The sequence below is a fragment of the Carassius gibelio genome, chromosome B6, assembly GCF_023724105.1.
Source record: "Carassius gibelio isolate Cgi1373 ecotype wild population from Czech Republic chromosome B6, carGib1.2-hapl.c, whole genome shotgun sequence".
Taxonomy (NCBI): Eukaryota; Metazoa; Chordata; class Actinopteri; order Cypriniformes; family Cyprinidae; genus Carassius; species Carassius gibelio.
This window is the reverse complement of record NC_068401.1, coordinates 22,935,712-22,953,752: the sequence shown is the minus strand read 5'-3', so window position 1 is coordinate 22,953,752 and position 18,041 is coordinate 22,935,712. Positions and strand designations below refer to the sequence as shown.

At 34.9% G+C, this 18,041-nt stretch overlaps 3 protein-coding genes across 4 annotated transcripts in view; 2 read left to right on the top strand and 1 right to left on the bottom strand.

Moving 5' to 3' along the window:
- Positions 1-18,041, top strand: part of LOC127959948 (WD repeat, SAM and U-box domain-containing protein 1) — a 173,511-nt gene that overhangs the window by 135,661 nt on the left and 19,809 nt on the right. The gene's annotated exons all lie outside the window — the stretch shown is intronic.
- On the bottom strand, positions 786-7,324 carry LOC127959949 (uncharacterized protein C7orf57 homolog). 2 transcript variants are annotated; one of them, XM_052559450.1, is made up of 8 exons: positions 7,172-7,324; positions 6,633-6,707; positions 6,304-6,483; positions 5,808-5,901; positions 4,469-4,577; positions 2,379-2,461; positions 2,154-2,257; positions 786-1,699 (listed from the first exon to the last, which is right to left on the bottom strand). In XM_052559450.1, the coding sequence occupies exons 2-8, from the start codon at positions 6,667-6,669 to the stop codon at positions 1,647-1,649; spliced, it is 660 nt and encodes a 219-aa protein (XP_052415410.1). In that variant the 5' UTR covers positions 6,670-6,707; positions 7,172-7,324; the 3' UTR covers positions 786-1,646. The 2 variants fall into 2 exon arrangements, with proteins under 2 accessions (XP_052415410.1, XP_052415409.1); XM_052559449.1 differs by having other exon boundaries at positions 4,469-4,580; positions 7,172-7,323.
- On the top strand, positions 8,436-11,357 carry LOC127959950 (cytohesin-interacting protein). Its single transcript, XM_052559451.1, has 8 exons — positions 8,436-8,635; positions 8,804-8,844; positions 8,941-8,995; positions 9,164-9,266; positions 9,350-9,440; positions 10,005-10,071; positions 10,300-10,366; positions 10,765-11,357. Exons 1-8 carry the CDS (start codon positions 8,465-8,467, stop codon positions 10,827-10,829), a joined length of 660 nt encoding a protein of 219 aa, XP_052415411.1. The 5' UTR covers positions 8,436-8,464; the 3' UTR covers positions 10,830-11,357.

Here is an 18,041-nt window from a genome sequence, read left to right as displayed (position 1 = left end):
CTGAATCTGGCATTTAGCAGACGTTTAACATCATGTGACTTGCAGACTGAAAGTTAAATGCCCAAGTCATGGGGTGGTTTTATATGATTGAGCAGTGCTGGGTCAGGTCGACTCCACCTGGGACTGAATCTGAAGCCTTTACAGTAACAGTCTTTAATTTTACTAATGGATTATCACAATTTCTGCTCCTTTTTTAATTTTAAAATTGAACATCTTGTGGTCAGAAACTCCTGTTTCTCATCTCCTCTGGTCTCTGGTTTCTTCTTAATGAGTGCTTCACTTATCTAATTTAAATCTACCATTTAAAAGTCTGGGGTCAGTAAGATTTGTAGTTTTTAAAAGAAATAATAATTTCCGGTGGCAGAAAAGACATTTATAATGTTACAAAAGATTTGTAATTCAACACCAAGGATCATGTGACAGGGAAGACATCTTACAATATATTAAAGTAGTATAGTTTTTTCAAACTGTAATCATATTTCACAATATAACTGTTTTTGTTTTTAATCATATAAATGCAGCCTTGTTGAGGCTTATGTTAAGTATGTCTTTTCTTATTGATCATATTACATTGAAAAATTATTACTGTTGTTTTTGATTATTATATCCTCTCATTATCGATTCATTATTATTTAGCATCAAAATGTTTACCTCTTTTTGAAACGTTTGTAGACCTAAAAGTCTGAAATGTAGAAGGCATTTTTGAAGCAATTGAAAATCTGTAGATTTAACAGTGGCTTCAACCTGTAAAACATGCATTTGAAGCAATGACTGCAAACAAAGCATTTTATGCACATGCAAATTTATTTAGTCATCATTTATAGATATTAACTGACAGCAAGTGTAAACATTGTTTTCAGAAGGAAGAAACATTAAATTATACAGCGTAGAACACCAGAACAACTGAATCGCTGATTATTATTTACTATCACATCAATACTAACAACAACATTCACCATCGCAAACTCCCTGAACCCTCTTCCTCTTCTCAAATCCTTACCAATGGCACCTCCTCACTTCATATAATCATTTATTATAAGGTTACCTTCTTGTGTGCTCATCGTGCACTCAACTAGCTAACTACTGGGCCGTAAGAACACTCAAAAGTGTTCAAACCAGAGACTTACTGTAATGTTTACAACAGCCATGCAAAGTGTAGTAAAAGTTTGCAGCTTACACATTTTGTCATATCCATTGACAGTTTGAGGTGAGAAACAGCTGTTTAACGTGGCATAGTTATATCCTATCTGGCTATGTGTATGCTATCTTTAGTTTTCTTAAAGTTTTTGGCACATCATTGCGCCATGATCACTAATGTGCAAGTGAAGAATGAATAGTATGAAAATCAGCTCCTTGGTATCAATGCTCCATGCACCTAAGATGTATTTTGTGGTGCATATACCCTGTAGTTTTCATTTAGGGACTTACAAATATTCCTTCCTTCTTGCAGTATAGTTATCTTGATCACAAGCACCATAGATATGTGAGCATCACGCAGACTAGTCATTTAGATAAAAATGCAAAATGAAAACAATCAGATGACTAAAAAGTGTTTTTGCATAAAGCAGAGAGTGGGTGGCTGATGCAAAGCTAGTGGTTACGAGAGAGCAACAATTCATGAAGAAGGGTTTTAGGGGACATCAGTTTTATTCCAGTTGATCCTCTGGTGCCATGGTGCTGGTCTGCTCAGAGGTAATGCCTAAAATATCAAAGGCACACAAGTTAGTTTAACAATCACAGAAATAATTTGACATGCTTTATGAATTTCATTCCAATCAACACTGCAGTTGCCTCCTACTGTGTATGTAGTTAAAGGGATACTAAACCTCAACATTTTGTTATTAATCACTTTCCCCCATGCCGTTCCAAACCCGTTAAAGCTTAATTCGTCTTCTGACGATGCTTTTCATACTTTTCTGGATGTTGACAGTGTATTTTACTCGGCAGTCTATGGGAGAGTATCAAGCCTCCCTGTTCTCATCCAAAATATCTTAAATTGTGTCCCGAAGATGAACAAAGATTTTACAGGATTGGAACAAAATGGGGTAAGTGATTAATGGAACAAAATTGTCATTCTGGGGTGGAGTATCCCTTTAATGCAGCACAAAATTTCAACCACTCATGATGTTATAATAAAAAACAGGAAGTCTCACTTGAAGCATCATCATCAATGAGAGTTTTATTCTCTTCCTCGTTATAACCAAAACCTAAAAGTTTGGACATGTTCACTGGAGCTGCCCCCTTCTTATCATGGGATCTGTAGTGAAAATGATCAAATACTTATACATTAAACACATTTCAGGAATTGAATCATTGTTTTTACTGTGAATCTGGAAAATAATGTAGAGGCTACATATTTAGAAAAAATAAAGACATACATCTTTTTGAACTTGTTGGCTTCCCCAATCTCTTTTTGGCTAAGGGAGAGCTTCTGCATCTCCGATGCAGCTTGGTTTACATTCTGTGTAAGGAAATAAGAGGGTATATAATTTTAAGATTAAACAAAATTATTCACATTTTAATATAATGGTATAAAATGCTACTAATTAAACTTTCTTTACATGTGATTAATTCAAAATTCACAATGAATCATTCCAACCAGCAATACAAAATAAAATTCACAAATGCATCATGAATACAAAGAAAGATGGGAAGCATGAAGGCAGAATAAAAAAAATGAGTAAAAATGCAGCAAGATGATTCAGTTTCCTGTGTAAAAGATGAAAATGATAGGGCACGAAGTGAGAACCACAGATCTGATGCTACACGGTACAGAGCTGTAGCAACAGTCATTTTGAGTCAATGTTCTAAAAGAACCACTTCTTTATAGTTAAATATGTCAAACTGGTTTTTACATTAGAAAGTCTTTGCTAAGTAACCTTAGTACTTTAAAGTATCTGCTTTCAAAGTATGCAACCCTAACTTGACTACAGCAAATTAGTATTTTGTATTTACAACTAAATAGCCACATAGCAAACAAATTTAAAAATTTGTATGCCTAGTGTCAACATGAAAACACACTATATGGACAACACTGTTAAGACACCCCTTCAAATAAACAGGTTTGACTACCTGGTCACACTTTATTTTAGGGTTCAATTCTCACTATTAACTTACCATTAACTATGACTTTTGCCTCAATTAACTCCTTATTTGCTGCTTATTAATAGTTCATAAGGTAGTTGTTAAATTTAGGGTATTGGGTAGGATTAGGGATGTCATGCATTATATGTACTTTATAAGCACTAATAAACAGCCAATATGTTAATAATAGACATGCTAAAAAGCAACTAGTTATTGGTGTGAATTGGACCCTATACTAAAGTGTTACCGACTACTTTAATAATTTCCATGAGTACAAATCTTAATGTTAAAGCATATAACAATATTCTAGGGAATTGTGTTCTAATTTTATAGCAACAGTTTGAACAGGAACCTTTTATATTCTACCATGAGAGTGCATCTTTGTATAAGGCAAGGTTCAAAAAGAAATGATTGACTCAGTCAGTGTGGAAAAACTTGGCTGTTCTGCAGAAAGTGAAGTCCTAATCCCAGCTGAACACCTCTGGTGTGACTTTAAATGCAGACATTGAGCCAAAAACCACATACCAATGACTTGATCATATGGGTACAGTCATTTTAGACACTTCCAAAGCTGTTGCATAAGTGATGGAAATAAACATTTTAAATACATGAATTAATTTTCTATCTATGTTGCCATAGTTTTGGAAGTGCCTTTTTCAGTTCTAAAGAACGGTGTCCTAATACTTTTGTCCATATGTGACCCTGGAGCACAAAACCTGTCATAAGTAGCAATAGCTACAAGTAGGGTATGTAGCAATAGCCAACAATACAATGTATGGGTCAAAATTAGCTATTTTAATTTTATGCCAAAATACATTAGAATATTAAGTAAAGATTGGGTTCCATGAAGACATTAAGTACATTTCCTACTGTAAATATATTAAAACGTAATTTTCAGTATGCATTGCTAAGAACTTTAAAAGCGATTTTCTCAATATTTTGAGAAACACCCTCAGATTCCAGATTTTCAAATAGCTGTATCTCAAACTAATTTTGTCCTATCCTAATAGCCTTATTTAGTCAGCTTTCATGACGTATATATATAAAAAAGGACCCTTATAACTGGTTTTGTGGTCCAGGGTCATCTATTATGTATCTTGCAAAAGTCCTATGGGAGGACATGGTCTGGCCATTATCCAAAGTGTTCATGTCAACCATTAAGAAAATTAAAAACAGAATCACAACAATGGAAAGCAAAAACAACAGCATGCACCTTGGAGTTTTTTCTCAAATGATTCAAATGAAGAAGTTCCTTCACTGATATGGTTTTGCAGGCGCATGGCAAAAAAGAAAGATGGCAAATGAAAGATGGTTTATAATATGGAAACAGTTATGGGAAGATTAAATAAGTGATGGCTATCATGTTCTTTGCTGATCCATTCACCTTTTTACCAGAATCCCAGGCTGAACAGTTATCAGTTCCAAAAGGGGGATCCAGGTGCTGTAAGACAACTTTAGACTTGCCGTTTCCATCAGGGGTAGTTGCTTCACTGCTGCTGTAAGCATAAGATGAGGTGATTGAACCCCAGTTTCACGAAGCCATACTGGATGGATTGGGGTGGTACCCTTTTCTGTACACAACCCTATGTCCTTCATGTCACCTTATTGAACTGCTTGAACATGCCATGCTGATTTCTAAAGCCTTAAAGGAATAGTTCACCCAAAAACAAAACATTTATAAAAAAAAAAAAAAACATATATTACTATACTCGGGCCATCCAAGATGTAGTTGAGTTTGTTTATTTGTTTGTTGGAGAAATTTAGCATTACATCATTTGCGCAACGATGGATTCTCTGCAGTGAATGGGTGCCGTCAGAATGAGAGTCCAAACAGCTGATAAAAGCATAACAAGAATCAATAATCGACATGCCTTGAGATCATCGATTAACACCTTGTTAAGAGAAAAGCTGCGTGTTTGTAATGAAAAATCTATCATTAAGAAGTTTTAACTTTTAACCCCTTTAAACCATCCCCTCTAGTCAAAAAAAAGTCTATAATCCTTAATTATGCTTTCTCTAATGAGAAAGTCTGTTGCCTGGTGTCCTATCACATTCAAATCCTACCTATTCAGATAGGTAAAAATTGATAGCCTGATTGCACTGTAAGTGATAAAAGCGTCTGCTAAATGCATTAATTTAATTTAATTTAAATCCATCAAGATATTTGGTTAGAACTGTTTTGGGTTGTTTTCACTTGTAAACTGCTCTGCATGATCTGTGCATATTTCTCTCCTGGGTTAGACTAAACAACTTTTTCCACTGGACATAGCTATATTAATCGATAGAGGACTCAATTTGAAGTTAAAAACATCTGAATGATTCATTTCTTTATTACAAACATTCATTAATTGATGGACTGGAGGCAAGTGGATTATTAATGGATTATTTTGATGTTTTTATCAGATGTTTGAACTCTTCTTCTGACGGCACCCATTTATTGTAGTGGATCCATTGGTTGAACGAGTGATGTAATGCTAAGTCAGTTCTGATGAATAAACAAACTCATCTATATACTTGGATGGACTGAATTCCTTTAAATACTAGAAGTAATTGACACATTCATAGCATCTTTCTCCAGCCAAATAGTTTGTAATAAACTGAGATGACCTCTTATAATCTTGTCTAGGATCGTTCTTTTAATCAGAATGATGCATTTCCGAAGCCTTTGGCTTCATTTATAATTTCTGTACAAAACAACACCTTATGGGCTGACGAATTCTCACCTCTCTTGATCATCAGGTGCGCCAGAGAACCAGTTAGAGGGTTTGTAGGAACTGTTAGGTTTAGTTTCCACAGGGTCATCATGACTCAGCAAACCTACGGGAGAAATGAAAGAGAAGCAGGCCATAATTCAAATGAATCAAATCAAATTTACCGTCACCATTTGAGCCATTCCTTCAAGGATTTTTTTGTGTGTATCAAGCTGATTTCACTTTTAGTAATCCAGTTTTGTGTAAAAATGTCTTAACATTTGGTAGTTGTATCAAACAATAAGTCACAAAATACTTCAAGATAATTTGTCGGGATCACTTTGTATTCTATACCAAACATTTAGTATGCAAAAGCAGTAGGTCATTCTAAACATATGCACTTCACTTAGTTTCTTTAATAAATAGTGAGACGAGACAAGTGCACAAGATGCTATCCTGAACATATCATAAATCATTTCAAAGTTGAAGGTAAATTTGAAAACAACACATTCTAGTGTGACACAATTACCCCTCTGTCCTCCTTGTTTTGCCAGTTTAACATAATCCGAGTCGGAGGCCTGAACGCCTACGCGTCTTCCTCCTTTAGTTTTTTCTTCAGGAGTGATGTCGGCATTCGCAGATAAACCTGGAATCTGTGATGAGGGTCCAACAGCTCCATTTGAACTAGCAAGGTTAGCTGTTCTAACACCTACAATTAAATTATAATATAAGTACAAGCATTTGCCTTAATCAAAAACATATTTGTGAAAACAATATTCATATGTATTATGTGACAGCAATGTAGGCCTGAGGTGGTCTGTAAAGAAGATAGCAGTGTGATTTGTTTCTCAGAAGGACCTGGCTTTGTCCGGCGGTAGTTGGGCTCGGCAGCCATGACTGGTGTCTTTAGTGGTCAGCGGTGGGTTGATAGCTCTGAAATGGCAGAAAGGCAAAGCTAAGTCCTTAGCATTTATTCGAACTAAAAGGTCAGACGAACGTTTGTCCTTTAACGCGTGTTTAAATTATCCAATAAAACCGCGAATTAATAAATGTCATTGTCAGCTCGACATATTGAGCACTGGTCATTTCTTCTTTGTGTAGACTGCTGTGTATCTACAGCTCATTTCTCAGTGCGAATAAATGTATCTTTAACCGATCATGTTTTAAAACACTGTGGCTATTTTAGCTATTTCTCTTAGGATTTTCTTCTTTATAATTTAGCTGTCGAGTCAACCTTGTCGCCTAGTAACAAAAGCAGCATCAGGACCACAATTATCATCTATACAAGACAGGCCAATTATCAGCGCAGATTTTAAAAATATAATTCACAGATATTGCGATTAAAAACAACATTGGAAGTAGAATTCATATATCATATTAAATCGCTACTGATATACCTGAGGCCAGGAAAAGATGTGGAAAAGACAAAGCTTGCGTCGTGTTAGCCAGCACACACAGAAGGGGGGACGCCTAGATTTCTCTTCTTCATCAGACTGAACTGCGCACTGAACCTGGAGACGCCTTTCCTGCCACCTACTGGATTGGGAATGATCTTCAGGAAGCGTGGAAACACCTCCACACGGGACACCGCACAGTTTTGACAAACGCAAGAATGTGCAAGTCATGTAGTATATCATTCAGACCAGGTTTCAGCTGATATGTTTTTTTTATTAGCTTTTGTTATTAACATTTTTTTATTATTGTTATATTTATTTGTTTGTTTGTTCGAAGACAGTTTAAATATGGAGGGCCAAATTAAATAATTGCATAAATGTTGAAATATATAAATCATTAAATGCATCACTAAATACATATAGGCTATAAATGTATAAATAAATGCATAATCACTCATTTATTCATGCTTCATTCATTCATTTTATTCATGTTTTATACAACGATAACTCTGAAATGTGGAAGAAATAAATAAACAATTGAATGAACATTTATGCACTTTTTTACACATTTAATTATTTAAATATGTATTTAACCATTTATCTATATATTTCAATATTTATTTAATGATTTAAGTTTGAGTAATTTGGACCCCTGTATACTGTTCATCTTCATCAATTCTGTATTTCTGTTTTAATGTATATGGAATTTCTAGAGACATTCTGCCTTTTTATTTTATTCTTTAATCATTTTACTTTACTGTATTTTTTTTCTAAAATGAAAGTGAATTAAAATCTGCTATTCATCTTTATAAAATCTCTGTTTCTATTTTAATGTCCAAAGGCATTTTTTGACAATTTTAAATAAATTAATTTAATAATTAAAAAGTGAATAGCACATATACCATTTCATTATAAGAAATGTGAAAGCAAAATATTATGCCAAAAATTATTTCTCAAAATTTCATTATGAGAGATGTGATAGCAAAAATTATGCCAAAAATTCAAAATTAATTTAAACAATCTAATTTTAATTTTTATCATATCTGTACAATTATATATCTTTTTTTTTAATTGGCAGAAAATGTAATGCATATTTATGTAGGTCTACCTTTTGTTTGTTTTAGAGGTGATTTTAAACATGATTCTGCATAAATGTGTGCTGACACAGCCTTACAGTAAAATCATGGTGTAGTTTGTAGTGAAGCCCTGGGGACTTCACTGTGGTCATGTGACGTGACATCCGTTCAGAGCAGAGGCGCGCATAAAAACCAGAGAGCGAGGTTCTCAGCAGCAGAGATGACAGCACACACTCTGAAGATGACAGCATCTGTTCAATACATAAGAAAACTGCTGGGAAAAAGCAGCTGTGCGACAAGCAACCTGTTGAACACCGGACACAAAACACAGAAGAACACTACTGATTATAAAACCATCAGGAATAAAGATGGAAAAAGTCATAAAAGAAACGTAAGTGACTTTTATTTTGTTTGATGTTTAATATGACTTGATATTTCTCTAGTAATATTCTGCTGAACATGTATGTTTCCACTAATATTTAATAGGCTATGTAAATAACATATCAATCCATTTAATTGCTTATTTTAATAATTAACAATATGAAATGTTATTTTGTAGGTAGTGCAATTCCAAGACAACACAACAGAGCAGTACATACGGTAAAAACATATTAAGTTCCATCTAAAGCTTGTCAGCCCACATGCACAACTCAAATTTGGTCTGACTCTCTCTTGCTCATGTCTTTTGGTTAACAGGAAAAGTGTCGTTTTAAGAAGAAAAGATAATGAAACTTTTGGGTTTGACATCCAGGTAACCTCATTACCCACCGTCCCACCCTCTCTCTCTCTCTCATACTCTTCTTATACTTTTTTCTCCACTCATTCAAGCATTACATGCCTGCCTGAGGGCTTATTATCTGTCAGCTGATAATTGGATTTTGGATGATGAATTGATTGGGTCTTCACTCCCTTTCCGTAGATAAGCAGTGTTGAGAGGAGCAATAGTACTGAGCAGGATTTGGGCTCGTGTGTGTGTTGGGTGAAGGAGAACAGTATGGCGGAGAGTAGTGGCTTAATGACAGGTGAGTTATCAAGACACCTGCTCACTTCTGTCGCGCACCAGTGTCATTCATACTTACTAAAATCTCTTTGTCTCTCACCTCAGGTGATGTTATTATAACGGTCAACAGTGTGTATATTGCTGGATTCACTCAGCAGCAGATCAGCAATCTGGTTCAAAAGTCCTCCACCTTAATGTAAGACTCAACTCTATTGTTTATGTTACGTTTTTGATGATTAATGTACAGTAATACAATGTATTGTCAATGGAAAAATAATCTAAAAAGGCTACAGTAAAAATCTGTTACTTTGTTCACTGAATAATGTTTATTTTAATTGTTTGTGAGGAATTTTTTTTCAATTAGCATAATTTATAGTTAAAATGTAATATTTCATTAGATATAACAGTTCACCACATTTATACATACATGCAAACAGACGTAAATATTAATTAAGGTTTTATTTTGTTATTGTTGTTGTTGTCATTAAGTATTTTAATGTCATTTTTAATGTCACATTTTTATTAATGGTCCCTGGTTGATTATATTTCATTTAAAAAGTTGAATGCAGTGTTTATTATATTGAATTATTTTTTATAATATTGCAATATTAATACTGTCTTAATAAAGTAGTAGTTTAATAATGTATTATTGTTATTATGTAATAAGCTCAATGAACCGGTCAAAACCCTGTCTAACCTTAGTTTTTATATAGTAAGTGCTGCTTGATCTGAATATATATATATTTTTTGTTGACTGTAGGATGGAGATTATCAGAGGTGCTACAGAAAAGCAGAGACAATTGCTCAGCAAGCTCTATCTCCTGCAGGTGATTTTCTTCAGAACATTTCTTAGTAGCATCAGTACCCTAATTATGTATCTTTATAACACTATGTCATCATTCATCTGTTTTGCGTAACTTGTGTATCAGTAGATATTTACGGTAATGTTGTTGTATATTGAGTAACTGTGAATGGTGAACAAAGCAGGATTTCTTCATGCTTAACAGGTTTTTTTTCTCTCTGTGTTTCCCCCTCACATTTACGCCACACTACAGAAACAGTTTACAGAGAAAAGCGAAGAGCTTCAGACACTCATCGCAGAGGAAGTGCGTCTAACAGGAGGTGTGTGTTAATGTGTGATTGTGTGTGAGAGAAGATGTTAAGACAGAGACGATGTGGGCATAAACTACCCACAAGTGGAACACATCATTTCCCCATAATGCCACACTCTGCCCTCAGGATGCCAACAAAAGCATTAGAAGATCTGTGCGTGTGTGTGTGTGTGTGGGTGGCATGTGGGGAGTGTGTGTGCTCATATGTAGAAATTCTGCTTTTACGGGAAGAAACTTTGCTGACAATTCTTGATAATGTTTTGATATGAAACTACAGCTAGTCTACACCATCATTTTTTTTTATATCAGTACCAAATGAAATTTTTTCGTTAAAACTGGTTTTCATTTCAGTTACACAATAACACAAACTCTTCAGTGAATTAAAACAAAATCTGTTCTTGTTTTTAGGTGCTGAGGATAAAATCCAGAAGCTAAATGTCCTTTCTGCAGGATCCTCTGCGAACCTTTGCTAACAGTGTGTTTAACAGACAGAGAGTTTTTCCCCCAGTTCTAATACAATCAAACACACCTAACCAAGGTTGTGGGCTTCACTGGAAAATGACAGGCTAGTGCATTAGAGCAGGGTTGAAACTAAGCTTTCTGGTAAAGTAGATAGTGTATCTTGTGCTCCTGAGCCATTTTTAAAGTTAGTCCAGGAAAACAAATCCTGAACATATTCTCATTGAGATCCCATAAGAGACCCTGGTCAGACAGCAGACAGCATATTTCTGTATTTTTAAACTCACTGCTACATAGTGGTTTGAATTAGTGAGTGAAAAGCTAAACATTGAACTATTTATTTGAATTATACTGCATCTCAACTGTATTTGTGTATTTTGCACTATTAAGCATTCATTTTTTATTGTCAGTTTATTTAGTGTTATCTGATTTTCAAAATGTGTTTTGTGTATTTATGTACCAAGTTCTCTAATATTTATTAATTTCCATATTTATATAATGCCTCTTTAATAAACTTTTATAACAAACTGATGTTTCGGTGCTTTGTAGCACAGGCTGGTTCTGCTTTGGGCTGTTTCTCAATGTACACTTAATCTCGCTGAATGTGCTTTGCATAAGTTGATTTGTCTGCTGTTTGCTTCTGCTGAACACGTAGGCTTCCCAGATATCATCTCAGTCAGTGGTAAAACACCAGATGCAGTTCTCATTCACCACATAGATCTTAATCCTGGCAGGAAATGACACGTCATTGACGGTACATCCGGCATCACAGACCAACCTTAGCATTCTCATCACTTTTATAATGCTTGATTGACAGTATAACTGATGCCTCATTGGGTTTTCAACATCTGAGACCTCATTTTTAGCTTCTTAAAAGACTTTGTAGAATATCTTTACAGTATTAAATGGCAGTCGCACAAAGCTCAAACTGATGTAAACACAAGTAAGATTTTGTTAACCCAGGGAACATTCATCTAATCACAGAGTTATTGAGGTCTTGCTTATTGTGTGTAAGATTTTAGAATATAGTTATTTTGTTTGTTCAAACACAGTTTAATTGTTTCAGTTCATGCTTAATTATGTAGTTTAACTTTACACTGCTTCTTTTTTGACACATAAGGACTTATTGACTGATTGTGAAAGGCATTTCATAATTACTTCTAGTGGTTAAGTGAAACATGGTGAAAGTGTCCTTTCTGAAGCATTTATAGTAAAATAAAATACATACATTTAATGTAATTTCTATTGAAACGTGTATGTCATGTATTCAGATATATTTGTAAATAATGAAAATATGTACAATTATTTTTAATAACAAGTAGCAATCTACAGTTATAATTATAATTGAGCAGTCAAGACATCAAATTAAGTCTGCTCCTTTAAAGCACAACAAAAATAATGATTTAACTTTTAATGTGGCTTTATTACAATGAGCACTTTTCATAGGGGAGACACATGAAGGTTTTCTCTCATTAAGTACATTTATGTGGCCTTTTATTAGTATTTTTTTTATTATAAACCTATATAAAGTACACTACAAGCCACATTCAGTACCATTAAGCATACTTCTTTTTCACAAGGAAAAATAGAAACCTGCTTCCCACAAACAGGAGGCTGACTTTTTTAGCATCTCCAGAAATGTTGGACTGTGAAAATTCAATATCCACCTGACAGAAGGCCTGTTACCCTTATGCAAGTCTAGGAAAACAAAACTTTGCTTTAGAAGAACGCCAAGACTCCTCACATCTTCAAAAGAAGCTGGTACCACCTTCGAACTGAATGTCCTCTCTTTACAAATGAGCCAATTAATCCCACAATCCCATGCTCACACTCAGAAATAGAAGCCATTCAACACTGTTCTCCAAACAATGGTGATGAAATTCTCATCAGCTTCGTCACTGGGAATGAGAATGAGGCTGCGTCACCCAGTGCCACTAGATTCCAGTGAGTCGTGAAGGGAGGGACACAGACACAGCCATGCACAGACTGCTCACCACAAGAGACTACTTCTGAGCATCCATCTCCTTCTTCAAGATCTCCTCTCCTTCCCAAACCACAGGAACCAGAGACAGGAACCAGAGACAAGAACAAGAACAAGGTAAGATGCATTATTGCACAAGTACTGTGAGGTTTTAGAGTTTGCGTCAGTGTGGCGGTTGGTTTCTATGTTTGTTCTATCAATGCAAATCTCCTCCATAGACTAGCCATTGGTTTTGATGGCGGTATAAGTTAACTTTTCACATTTAGGTGGTTTGGTGTACTTCTTCAAAGTGCTTAAGTTGTGTTATACTAAGGAAAAACTCATTTTAGTTATACAGACATGAAGAGAACAGCAATGATACTTTTTAAAATGTAAACTGGAAGATGTCTAGACATGGTTACTTGGACATACATTCTCGTTTTTCTGTGTTTATGTAACCTTACGGCACAATTTCGCATTTTGTGCACGTTACGTAAGGCCTCTCATTGTCGAAACATACAGGAAGAATCGTGTACTTGCAATTCTCATTCCAGCAGTTGGTCACTTTGTTTAGTCAAATCAAATTAAAATTCCTCAAAACAACTTTGCATCTTTCGCCAAGTCTCATCCTATCCTTTCGAGAACTTACTAAAAGTCTTTTCCTAATTTGGACAAACCATGGTGTTGACTGAAAGCACTGTCATCTGAATACCATATCAGGTAAACTGGTGAAAAAAGACAGCACAGTCATTCGTTAATCATCATATTAATACAGAAACCAATTGTTACAGGCATGTTACATCTCTTCAGGTTGGTGGTTTTGGGGTAAATGGACTGGAACTCAAACTTAGAATCTGTCTCTTTTTCTTTATAAATTTACACCTGCTGAAACCTCAGGACAGGAAGTGACATCAATGGAGCAGAACGACAAGGACACATCAGAAGCTGAGAAACAGCAAATGAATAGTCAAACAGAAGAAGCACCTCAAGAGACGACGACACCCGAAGAGCCAGCCAATACAACTGAACAAGAAAAGAATGAAGAAGAAACAATTGTGAGTAATGGAGATGAAGAGGAAAATACAAACGAAGAAACAGATGAAGAGGAGGACGAATTGTGCGATGGTTTCCAGCCTTCGGTTGAGATGTCAATCCAGCTATTTGAAAAGGACAAAGGGCAAATCAACCGCCCTAACAGCATGTACAACACTGTCAGCTACAGGAAGATTAAGAGAGGAAACACAAAGCAGAGAATAGATGAGTTTGAGTTCATACTGGATGTATAACAGTGAATGTCTTCATGTGGTTCCTTCAAAAAGTATGTGATTGTTAAACAAAGGCTTAACACATGCTCACACACAATCAATCACATGAACAGTATTGTCTGACAGCTTCATTTCAGCCTATATCACACGTTTGTAGAGATCAGTAGTTGTAGGAAGCACATTTTGTAGAAGCTTCAAGACAGCTGCCTCATCTCTGATTGATTTTAAGTAACCCCTCATTTGGCAGCGAGCTGGAAAAACAACATTTATTTGTCTACAAATGAGAGTTTTTCATTTATGAATGCTGCTTCAAATGACACGCAGTCTGTCTGACTAATGCAGGCCTGTGTAAGTAGTTGACAAATCACCATTAATGAATTACTGGAAGAGCTTATAGTTACATTAGCATACCGTATGAAGGGCATTGTTGTATTCCTGTAAATCTACAAGTTTCTAATATTGTGTTTATGGTTTAATGGCTTTGTAAAACATGCTCACACATTTTAAAACACAGCAATAGACATGAAAGCAGTTTATCGTTTCCATATTCAGATTTGTATATGTAATGTCTTCATACTGTGATTATGTCTTTGAACAATTAGCAGTTTTCATTGCTTTCTATAATGACATTACGTCCCCTTGGAATTATAAGGTTCTATCTGCGTTCTGAGTAGTTTTGAGATATTGAGCTTTAAAATGTTTGTGTTCCATAGACTTCTGTAAATAGAACCTTTTTGTTTTTTCAATAAAAAATCCCAAAATGTACACAACTTAAAATAAATCATCACATAATGTAAATAAATTGTCACAAAATAAGAATATGTGAATAACTCAATTTTGACAAAAATGTCAGATAGAACCTTATAATTCCAAGGGGACGATAATGTTACTTGATATCTGCCGTACTAAAAACTGCATTAATGTAATCTGTAATAGTTGTTGCATTCATGTAAAAGTTGTTATGGCTATCTTTTCTCTGAGTACACTAAATTATTATAATATTTTTTTTCATCTGATGAGATCAAATAAAATCTGTGCAATAATTGGCTTAAATTGACTGTAAATATTTTACATTCTAACGAAGTGGAGACAGCACATTTAAATGATTTTATATAATATAATATAATATAATATAATATAATATAATATAATATAATATAATATAATATAATATAATATAATATAATATAATATAATATAATATAATATAATATAAAAATATTTCCTCACCACTAGATGGCAACATTGTTTTGTCTTGATGTAAAAGGTGAGGAAGGCAGTTTGCATGATGATTACATTCTCAAACTACATTCCTGTTAATGGGTAAAAAAATCTTCATTTGAATTCTGAACATTATGCGTGATCACACATATTTTTCTACGCAAAATCCTGACTGTTATGTGTCCGGTTATGCATAGTTGTAGAACTGAAACATTCATCATCAACTTAAGAGAATAAATAGACATTATTTCAAACATATTATCTCGACAACCCTTTATAAACCAGGCTAATATGAAACCAGAATAAAACAACTTGGATAATAAAATCAAACTTTGACACCGACAAATTGTTTCCCGTTGCCTAACTAATCATTTTAACGTGGCATCTAATGTATGTATAATCAATGTAATGAGATATTTACTGCAGTAATTAGTTTAATTTGGGTGTTTATAAGCCGACGGACTTTTATTTCTATTTTTGTGTTTCTGGCCTCTCTCTAATGGCTCATTGGGAGTCTGTGTGGGTTTGGTGTTGTTTCCTCTTGTTAGCTTTATAAATGCTTGAACTTTACTTTCCAAATCTCACTAATTGCTTTTTATTTGAAGGCAGTTTATGAATATCACTTCCATTCCTCCAGCCACATCACCTGCTGCTGACTGATCCTAAAGTACTACAGGTTACATTAATGTTTTCATAATTCTGCTGGCGGTTTATTTAGGCAAAACGAGACAGGGCTTTTGGCCTGGCTTGTTCGAGTCAGGTCGGGCCTCATTTGAATGCTGACAAATGTCATGCTGCCATGGCAACGGGAGGTTTGTGACTGTTGTGGTGCAGCTTCCCTGGGCTGGGGGTCGGAAGGCACTTCCTGGACAGCACACGTCCCCCGTGGTTTAGGCTCGTAATTGACCTTTCCTGACAGAGCGGTGCGGCTTTTCATTCTCCCTTTCTCTCTGACTCTTCTACTGTTTCCTCTTTCTTTCTGGTTTTGTCGCTCTCACTCTTTGTGTCTGCCCAGAGAGCAGGTTGCATCACGGTGGGCTGAAATGCCACAACTGGCCCGGGGCTTTTTTACGCAGCTCTTTCTGACTTCCTCTGGCTCTCTTTGCCTGTTTGAAGCATGTTTACGCAGTAAGGACCATGGGCTTGTCTGCCAGTTTCATGCCAGATAAAAAAGAAACAAGCTTCTCATGGGTTGCAAGTTTAGAAGTATGACGTATTATTACACTCAAATATTTGGATACTGAAGGCACGCTGAAACATGTACAGTAGGTACATTTTATTGGATTAAACATCTTTAAAAAAACATCAAACTAGGTCTAGGCAGCATTTATTTATTAATATAAATAAAAAAACACTCTTATCAAGCAACAAGAAAAAAAAATTGTACTAATGGTAAACTTTAGATTCTAAAACAATAGATTCTGTCCTATGGAAATAAAATGTCCATTGTTATTGTGATCTAAAAGCGAAACTAAAACTATATAAAATATTTTCTTCAACTAAATACGTTAAATTAAAAGCAATAAAATATTTAAATAATTTAACTTTTTATTTCAGCTAGCTGCCATTTTTGTTTCGTTCAACTTGACGGAAAATAAAAACTAAAATAACTGAAACTGAATAAACTAAAATGAATAAATAAAGATGAATAGCAATATATTTTAAAAAAATATTACAAATGATAAAATCAAACAAAATTACTAAAACAAGAATACAGAAAATATAAAAATAAAATCTCATTAAAAATATTATCAAAATCTATAATAGTGTATCAATGGCTGTGTGGCCATGTCACTTCACTTCAATGATGCTAAAATAACAGATAAATCCATGGAAAAGCCAAATGCAAAATAGCTTCAAAAAGGTCATAATAATAAAATAATAATAAATGAAATAAATAAATAGTTAACATTTACAGAATTTGACATTACTGTTTCATGCCGCTTTCTACACGCTTGTCAGAATTCTTATTTGTGAAATGAATCACAAGTTATTTTAATGTTTTCAGGTTTATACATTTAACAGTACGCTAACGGGGGTAGAAAAAAGTTGATATTAATAAAAACTATATTAATAGAAATAAGAAATGTTTTATATTATATAAATGTTATGCCAAATTTAATTATTTTTATTTTTAAATGTATGGGCAGTTATGAATGAGTATGTCACGGGTGCCTGTGCTTGAAGTGTCTAAAAGTGTCCAAATAAATGAGATGAATCTATCAGTGTGTAAAAACTATTATTTTTTTTTTACAATACAGTGAATGCCAGCTCCGTATTTTATATGCGGATGAATCCACAGACGTTGACATGTTCAACATCTTCATTCTAACAGATACGGTGTACAGAATAAATAATGATTTGAGAGCAGGAGGTCGCCTCGGAAGTGTGAGTCATCCGTCAGTGTTTGTGTGCTGTGAGAGCGGCCCACTGTGGCCTGATTCTACGGCAGACATTCATGAACCCCCCTCATGCCATGATCGCTCCACAATGACAGCTTTGTGAAGGATGGAAGAGAGCTGCTGTGGAAAATATTCAAGACGCTGAGAGAAAGAGAGAGAAAATGAGAGAAAAAGAGGAGCTATCAAAGTGTTTCGTTCACAAAGCCGGCGAGTGTTCCAGCTCCACTGGAAACTTTCAGTCGCTCAGTTGAGTTTAAAGGGGGAGTGAGACAAATAGAAAGCTTGCGTCTTCTGGTAAACATGGGGTGGGGTCAGGAGGGGTCACTGTTCTCTGTGCATTCAGTGGGTGGGTGCGAAGGGTTTCTGGAGGCCTGTTCC